The 9,173-nt window shown below is 33.3% G+C and overlaps 2 protein-coding genes across 2 annotated transcripts; both read right to left on the minus strand.

The window, feature by feature from the left end:
• Window positions 1-2,175: 2,175 nt before the first annotated feature.
• On the minus strand, window positions 2,176-3,590 carry LOC129302356 (peroxidase 57-like). The gene is made up of 3 exons (XM_054941177.1): window positions 3,549-3,590; window positions 2,676-2,936; window positions 2,176-2,424 (listed from the first exon to the last, which is right to left on the minus strand). The coding sequence occupies exons 1-3, from the start codon at window positions 3,588-3,590 to the stop codon at window positions 2,176-2,178; spliced, it is 552 nt and encodes a 183-aa protein (XP_054797152.1).
• A 2,334-nt stretch (window positions 3,591-5,924) lies between these two features.
• Window positions 5,925-7,015, minus strand: LOC129302363 (peroxidase 44-like). The gene is made up of 2 exons (XM_054941188.1): window positions 6,812-7,015; window positions 5,925-6,689 (listed from the first exon to the last, which is right to left on the minus strand). The coding sequence occupies exons 1-2, from the start codon at window positions 7,013-7,015 to the stop codon at window positions 5,925-5,927; spliced, it is 969 nt and encodes a 322-aa protein (XP_054797163.1).
• Between the last annotated feature and the right edge of the window lie 2,158 nt (window positions 7,016-9,173).

Consider the following 9,173-nt stretch of genomic DNA (forward strand, 5'->3'; position numbering starts at 1 on the left):
CTCTAGACTTTTTTTAATGGGCCCTTCTATTGTGCTTTCATTTTTCAATTCCACATTCCCTGTGTTGTTTTTTTTTTGTTTCTTATGTACTGACCTAATTTCTTGAGTAGGTCTTTCTGCTATACTAATATTTTAATTTAATAAAGTTTATGTTAAGTTGTTTAAATGAGAGTAGACTAATATAGGAAGTTCCACGTAGATAAAGTTGGGCTTAATAACTAATATATAATAAAGAGAAAGGATTATAAACTTGAGCCTTGAGGTTTTGAGTTAAGATGTGGCGTCCTTCCTTTACTCTTGCCCTTCTCTCCTTTCCCCCTATTCCCAGGCAATTTTTCCCTATTTTCTACAAGTTGTATCAGAGTCAAGTTTCGCCTAGGACCTATAAGCCTATTATTACTCACACGTTTGAAGCCTAAAATGAAACTGACCTGGGTTAGCCCTAAAAAAATAGAGACTTAGTATTTAGGGCGTCTTTGATATGGGAAGCTCGTGAACTCACACTTAAAAGGGAGATTGTTAGGTTATTTAAGTGTGAGTGGAATAAAAATGATGTGAGAAGTCTCATATCGAATAAAGTTAGGCTTAATACTAATATATAATAAAGATGAATGATCTATAAACTTGAGCCTTGAGGTTTTGAGTTAAGATGCAATGTCCTTCCACTACTATTGCCCTTCTCTCCTTTCCCCCTGTTCCTGAGTGGTCTCTCCCCATTCCTAACAGTTTAACTTTGCATTAAAAAAAAAACCAGAGAGAGAATATGGACTTGAAAAGAAGATGGTGGCTATAAATATTCAGAGATTATTAATAGCTGGCATTTTTTCCAACTCCATTCTTTAAAGTTTGGGCTAACAACATGATTCATTTAATGTAATTTAAAGTTTTTGTTTCTAATGTGATCCTTGAATTGTGTGCATGTGAGTTTTTTTTTTGAAAAAGTTATGGTCTCTCTAATTAAAAACATACAAAAAAGATATTTTTAACTATTGCACTCACAAAAAATGTGTTTGTTATCAGTTGATATTCCAAATAATGTTTTTAGAACTAGATTAAATGTTAAACCATAATAATTAAATTTAAATATATACATATATATAATATAAATGTGAGAAAAAATTGAAATTGCTACGTAATCTAAAAGTATGAAATTTGGGCTACTTTGTTCAACCACTTCGATTCATAGGTTTTAAGCAATACGTGGTTCAACTGTTAAGAACAGTCCAATCCAACTCAATAACTAAATTGGATTGATGGTTTAAATTGAGCCGTTAGAGTAACTGGTCAGCGATTCAATCGATTGGTCCAATTCGATTTTGAAATCATTAATTCCAAGTTGTTTTTGAATTTGCTTTTATTTAATCATAGCTGATTTGTTGATATCTAATATATTCATTAATTATTTGCAAATAATATGGATACAGTTTTATCGACGTTTTTTTTCTTTTAGAGGAACTTCCTCTGGCCCAAAATGTAAGCCCTTTCCTCTAAGTTTTGAATAATCCAAAACATATCCTCCCTTCTTTTTCACATGTAAAGAAATTTTAACCAACTTACATAATTCAAGAAAAAGTTGGTTAGACATCATAATTATACTTGACATTAAAATATTTGAACTAAAATATTTTTACAATTAATGAAATAAGTTTTTCGTGTAAAAATATCATAGTCTCGTAGAATTTATTGTAATCTTTGAATTTGCTCGTGGTCGATTTGGCCTATTACGTAGCTTTGAAAAAAAAAAAACAATAGAGAGCTGGATGCTATATTTAAATCTTAGCCACTTTGTTATGTTAAAGTTAATCTAAATAGTTTCTCCATTCATATTTAAATGAACATAATAAAAGAAAAAAGAACCAATTAAGTGATATATAAATGATATTTATATCTATATAAAATTCTCTGAAAATAAACATTAATGTTAGGATGACACTCACACACACACACACAAGGTACATTGAAAAATGTTAAAGGGAAAAAAGCAGTTAAGAAATTAAATAGTAGTTGATATTGTCTTTAAAAGTAAAGCGCTATGAGGAAAAGCACTAGATCATCACAAAGTTGCTATCCACTCTTCCTGGCTTCCCGTCCGTGGCCCACCAAATAAAACATAAAAGCAAATAAGCAATGCCTTGCAATTATTCAATTCTAAATGCCCCCGAACACTTGAGTGTTCTACCTGGGATGATTAAAAGCCCTACAATTCTTTCGAATCTCCCCTTCATCTCCGGTCAGAACACTGATGCTTCCCATCTTCACTATCGCTTTTGCAAAACTCTGCAGAAACACCTCATTGTTCACCGCATACTTGTAAACGAGAGCTCTCATGGAGTTATCAAAAACAAGGCATTGATCCAGTTTCAATATACCCTTCCCGAGAAGAAGCTGCTTGTAGAATGAATTGTCAAAACCGAAGGACATGCCCTGGTCCAAAAATGTAGTGGCTTCAGGTTCGTAGGGGTAAAACATAACTTGACCAACTCAGCTTTCAATGCGGGATCCAATGTAGGGTTAGAGGATTCATTCCTAGGTCTTGGAAGCCTGTTCGAGAAGAATGAGCAGTGGGCACGGCCAACCGTGTGAGCACCAACAGGGTCACCATGTCGGTTAGAGTGAGGTCAAATTCAAGGAAAAATTCGAGAGTGAATCCCACTAAAAAATCAGGATTGTGGTACATCCACTTCATCAATATTTGAAACCAAGCCATCGCGCCCCCCCGTGGGGACCTTATACTTAGGTCCTCCTACTAGAGCCACCACGTCTCTTACAGTACGTGCAATGATATCAGCACACGAGACGATAGAAGGGCATTCAACTTCCAGGATTTCCTTGACATCATCGATGAAATTGAATCCCCAAAGGAAGAAGCTATCCTTTGCGTCCTTTTCTGATTTACTTCCCTCCGTGGAGTCTATAAGAATAGAGGCATCACATCCCTAGAAGAAAACATTAAAGTAGTTATATATATACATATTCAACGTGATAATCAATTGATGAAATGAAAGTTAACAAACTTACAAGATATATATGGTGCTAGCTAGTGGGATCTTACTTATAAAACAGTCATGGAACTGCAAGCAAAGCAGAGCAGCGGTCAAGGATGAATCCTGGATGAATCGTTGCTGCACCAGTTTCTGGATAAGGGACTCCACTTCAGGGCAAGTAGCGGCACATAAACCAAACCGGCAGGTCACCAAATCTAGAGGGAAGTTGGTGGAAGGAGAAGAAGAAGAGTAGAGGTAGGATTGGAGTCATGTTAGTGTTATTGAGTGTAGCCATGCGTCCTTGGTTTTGGTGGCAATTGAGTCGTGCATGTACTTATGGGCTCTGGGTGGAACCAAAGGTTGCCGACGATGGATCCTCATCCTTGGGCCTTCTCTGGCAGCATAATAAAGTAATATAGTGAAGCGATTAGGCTGATGGAACCTACTAGGGGGTTAACTGCATTCCATTAACCAACTAGCCGTATATAGCCGAGCCTCTAAAAAATCTTCCGAAAATGTTCCTCCCTCAGTTTCATGTTGTGGTGCTGGTACATGTTTACTAACCAGGAGGCATGCAGAGAGGTTTCCATTTGAAGGGGACCTCATTTGAAAATTTGGACGCTTAAAGAAAATAGGAATATGGAATATTTTCACTAATAGGAAAATTAAATTTAGCGAGGAGCATATCCCTTGCTAAATATCATTTTCTCTTGCTAATTAAATTGTGTTTTAGTGAGAAATTTTATTCTTTGTTAAAGTTGTAGCTAAAAAATAACTCGTTAAATTTAGTGAGGGATTTAGTCCCTTGCTAATTTTTAATGAAAGCCACATCTCTCACTAATCCCTTACTCATACTATTTAAAACACTCACTAAATATATCTATATTTAAAAATAGTGGTGCCACATCATTCGCCATGTGTACATTAACTTGTGACATGTTATCAACAACTTTGCACCTCGTCAACCATCACCCCCTTAAGTGTGTGATAACTTATGACATGTCATCGTCCACTATGTATTCATTATGTTTACACTAAGGTTAAGAGTTGAACCCTTAATCTCTTACCTTTCAAGCCTTATGCTCTCATTCTTTGCCAGTTGAACTGAAAGGTACTTGTAATCATTATATGAAAAATTAAATATATATTATTTAATTGCACAAATATGTCAAATAATATATTACAAAAATACATAGTTATATTAAATTTTATTTTCAATTATTAATTTGTTAAAAATATTTATATTTTATTTAAATTATTCTTTATATTATATTTTTAATATAATATTATTTTATTAATGAAAATGAACTTAAAATAAACAAAATATTAAATATTAAATAATTTTATTATGAAAATTTTAGTTAATTTTTAAATTTATTTTTTATTTTTAAATAAAAATAAATAAATATATAATTAAAAATTATTGCCAAAAGTTAAATTTTTTAACAGTAATTAACTAGGGATATAATCTCTCACTAATTATCTTATTTTATAGAGGGATTGACAGTCACTTGTTATTTTTTTTATTAATTATCTTATTTTATAGAGGGATTGTGATGCAGAACAAGGAAGGAGAAGAGGGAGAGAGTATAGAAAAGAAAGAAAGGAATCAATAGAGAAAAAAGAAAAACAAGAAAACTTAGAGGAGAGATAAGATAACAGTAATTTTATTTAATCAAATGTGTGTGCATATTAAATGAGTTAAAGTGTTATTTATAGGCTTCAACCCAACCCTAAAAATAAATGCATGAAAGTCTAGAAATTCTAAAATTAAGTAAAAAAACAATAAATGAAAAGATAATAATAGATGTTAAAAGATAATAATAATTTAAATTAAAATAAAATATGTGTAATTAATATGAGAGCAAAATATCTTCGATCTTTACATCTATAATATCCTTGTAATATCTTTAGTTATTTCTTTTTCTATTTCTTCCCATTAGATTGACGGTTCTCGCTATTTTTTTCGTTAATTTTAAGTCAAGCTATAAAATCAACATTCCTCACTAAATTTATCTCTAATTTGGTATTTTAGAGAGGAATAGATAATTCCTCACTAAATTCTCTCATTAATTTGTATTTTTTTAGTAGTGTTTTTAGCCAAAATCAATGAACTTGTTTCTCAATAAACATCCTTTAATTTCTTTTTATAACGTTGGTCTTTTAATATTATTGCATACAAATTAAAATATATGAAAGCATGGACTACAACATGGTATTGAAATCTAGGTTAATCTAACCGGTCAAATCAATAAACCATTGAAACCAGTAGTGTCTTGGTCTATTTAAAATGAAATATAATTTGCTCAAGACTAATCTGACCATAGTTTGACTATGTTTTTTGTCATTAGTCTTTTGAACCAAAACTTTAACCAGTTTAAAAACCAGTCTAATTTTTAATACTTTGAACCACGATACTAAATTTGCCCATAATTTATTTTTATAAATTTGCCTCTCATTTAAAATCATCAAAGTGAATGGGAAAAATCAAGAAAAATATTCATAAAGGTTAATTAGTTTGAATTTCTATCAAGACTTGTAATATGAAACAAAAGATTTTTCTCAAAAACACCTACAAGTAATATGAAACAAAAGGGGGCAGAATCTAGGCATCTCAGCGCTTCATCGGAGTTGTAATATACTGTGAACCATACATCCCCAACAGCGACCTAACTAATTAACTAACTCTCTGACTATGCATGTAACAATTCAGTAACAATTAATGAGAGTTCAGTTAAACCATTTCCATGAGGGATTTTTGTGTTTTTTATTTTTTCCGACTTCTGACGTGAACATGTGTGGATAGCATGCAAACAAAAGTTCGATACTTAAGCCATTGGAACTGGCTATAATTATTTCACGTGGCTTGATTATTCAATTTTAACGCCTTCTGATCAGGATGCTAGCTAGCTATAGCTAGTCTCTCAAGTATAAATAGCTCTACTTGGGATTATTAAAAACCCTACAATTTTTTCTAATCTCCCCTCTCTCTCCATCCAGAACTTGAATGCTTCCCATCTTGACCATGGCTCTCGCAAAGTTCTGCAAAAACTCCTCATTGTCTGCTGCATACCTGGAAACAAGAGCTCTAGTGGAATTATCAAAAGCAAGACGTTCATCCAGTTCCAATATGCCCCTTCTGCGAAGAAGCTGCTTATAGAATGAATTGTCAAATACAAAGGGTGTGTTTTGGTCCATAAACGCAGTGCGATCATCATCATTAAAACAAAACTTGGCCAGCTTAGCTTTCAACACAGGATCCATTGGGGGGTGATCATCAGCAGGTTGATTCCCAGGTCCTGGTTGAAGCCTGTCTTCGAAGAAACCACAATGGGCAACACCAAGCGTATGAGCACCCAGAAGGGTGATCATGTCAGTTAATGTTAACCCAACATCGGTGAAAGAAAGAAGAGCTCGCCTCATTGGAAAATCAGGCTGTGGTAGTTTTACATCGGCGACATTCGAAACAAGGCCATCGCGCCTCCCTGTGGGAACGTCATATTTGGGTCCTCCGGCAAGGCCCACTGCGTCTCTTGCGACAAGGGCTATGATATCGGCACACGAAACCGTAGAAGGGCATTCAGCTTCCAGGCTTTCTTTGATCTCGTCAATTACATCGAAGCCTCGAAGGAACAAGCTATCAAACGCACCTTTCTCCGATCTCGATCCATTCCTGGAGTCTATCAGAAGCGAAGCATCACATCCCTGGAAGAAACATGCATACATGCATTGTTATTTTACGTGTTCATCGGGATGTATGTTTACGAATATAAAGTAATCGATTGGATGGAACGAAACAGAAGTGTTGCATCATTATAGCGTCTTACTCTAACGAAGCAGTCATGGAATTGCAAACGAAGCAGAGCTGCAGCTAGGGACCTGTCGCCACTGAGACGACGCTGCACCACTTGCTGTATAATGGACTCTGCTTTTGGACAGGAAGAGCCATAGAAGCCAACCTGTAGAGCTCCAAATCCCGAGGGAAGTTTGCGGAAGAAACAGAAGAAGAATAAGAGCAGTATTGCACTCATCTTCGTCTTTTTGTGTGTCGACATGCTTGTTGATTTTCCTCCGTAATTGTCTTGTGTACTTTTGGTCCCAATGAAATCATCCTTATTTATAATTGAGATCTATCCAGCTTGCCCTGGATGATTTGTCCTTCTTTAACATAATAATAAATAATATAATTAACTTATTCAACCATATTAAATATTCATTCTTACATAACCACAAGGGCCTCAACTTAATATCCACCGATCCTGAGTCAACACGATGATAACTATGCACACTGGGGGAACGTCATTTTCAATTCTGGAAAATCATGTACAGGTATTCATCTAAATAGCGCAATCTCTCCAAACATCTTCGAAAATGTTCACAGAAAAAAGATAAAAAGAGCATCTTGGGCTGAACTGCGTCCTCGTACGTTCATTTCGAGAGCTATACATGCTAGCTAGCTTACCTTCAAATTAATTACTCCTAAGTTCACACTAAATAATTCTTTTTCTTCCGAGAATAATGGCCCACCTGTTTTGGGCGAACCTTCCAAAATGTCATCAGTCAATCCTATATGCTTAATTACTTTTGTGGTGAGCCAATAATAAGACAATGCCTACTTTTATTGGAAGTTTAAAACTATGGATAAATTTCTTTTTCTTTGATTTTTTTTTCATAAGTTGAATTTGGGGTTTACTAGAATCAAGATATGATTCTAGTTAAAAAAGAATCAAATATGATTATGAACTCAATAAATGCTTATAGATATATTTTTAAACTGATCATTATATTGATAAGGTCTTCATATAAATAAAGAGATTTAGACCTACAAGTTTATGGATTATAAACATAATCACACAAATTTCAAGTGTTCATGCATTTTCTGTTAACAAATTTTTAGTCAGACAAAAAAATGGCTCATGTTTATGAACAAACAAATTAGTAAATGATGAGAATATATATATATATATATATAGATATGATATAATTAATATACTTTAACTTAACATGCAAAACAATATTATAAATATAGCTTATAATTGATAGTAACGAGTTTTTAAAATTATTTGTACTAAGTATGTTTAATGATAATTTGTTTCATTAAAATAGTTTAAGCTATTTAGCAAGACACATCTCAAGCTTTATATATTTATAATATATCATTTAATTTTTAAATGTGAGATTTTTTTTATCTCTAATATTCTCTTTACTATCTTTTTCCTTCTTTTTCTTCTTTTTGCCTTGCCTTTTACTTTTTTTTTAGTCTCAAAATTCTTACATCTACTCAATTTTCTTCTCTCTCTCTCTCCCCCCCTTCGTCTTTCATTCTTCTTCTTTTCCCTTACTTTTTCTTGTCCCTAATTGAATGGTTCTGATATCATCTTAAATTCCTTATATTAAGTATACTTAATTATAGTCTACATCATTAAAATAGTTTAAGTGATTTGGTTAGACACATCACAAACTTTATGTGTTCATGATTTATCATTCAATTTCCAAATGCATATGTGACTTTCTTTGTCTCTAAGAGGGTGGACCAAAACGTCCACAAGCCCTCAATGCCACATGCTCAAACGTCCACAAATATGCAGCTAGATAGCTAGCTAGGAGGATGTTAACGTTTTATTATCTTAAAATTAGGCCTGCTCACAAGTGTAAAGTATCATTTTTTTCCTTTCTAAAAAGTTCCATTTGTCTTGTTTGAAAGTCTTTGTCTCTTGGTCGTTGTCCGGTTTCCTTATTCTAAAATCTTAATCCTCATTTGCTTGGTGGTGCGTACCTACTATACCTCCGTTTTTTTTTTTAATGACGAATTAGACATCAAAAACTCACTCGGATAAAATTAAATGTTATGGCTCAAATTGCATAATTTACAAATATATTAACAATTTAGTTGCGGATAATAGCCAAATTATCATATGATAGTTTGTCTCAAATACATAGGTTGCACTCGTGAACTATAAGATATTCTTATCATCAATTTGGAACCTTAACTGTACTTACTAAGCATCTTCTTCAAACTAAATGTTTAGTGGACAAAATACATCATATATATGAATGGGAAAAAAATTCAAAGATGAGATATAAGTTGTGAAAGTACTCTTTCCAATCCAAAGTATAAGAAGTTTTTAGGAAAAATTTACATATCAATAAAATCCTCATTCCCATGAGAGTATATATTATTTTTCCATT

The sequence above is a fragment of the Prosopis cineraria genome, unplaced genomic scaffold (genome assembly GCF_029017545.1).
Source record: "Prosopis cineraria cultivar Desert tree isolate PC_DT_omini unplaced genomic scaffold, ASM2901754v1 PC1, whole genome shotgun sequence".
NCBI lineage: Eukaryota > Viridiplantae > Streptophyta > Magnoliopsida > Fabales > Fabaceae > Prosopis > Prosopis cineraria.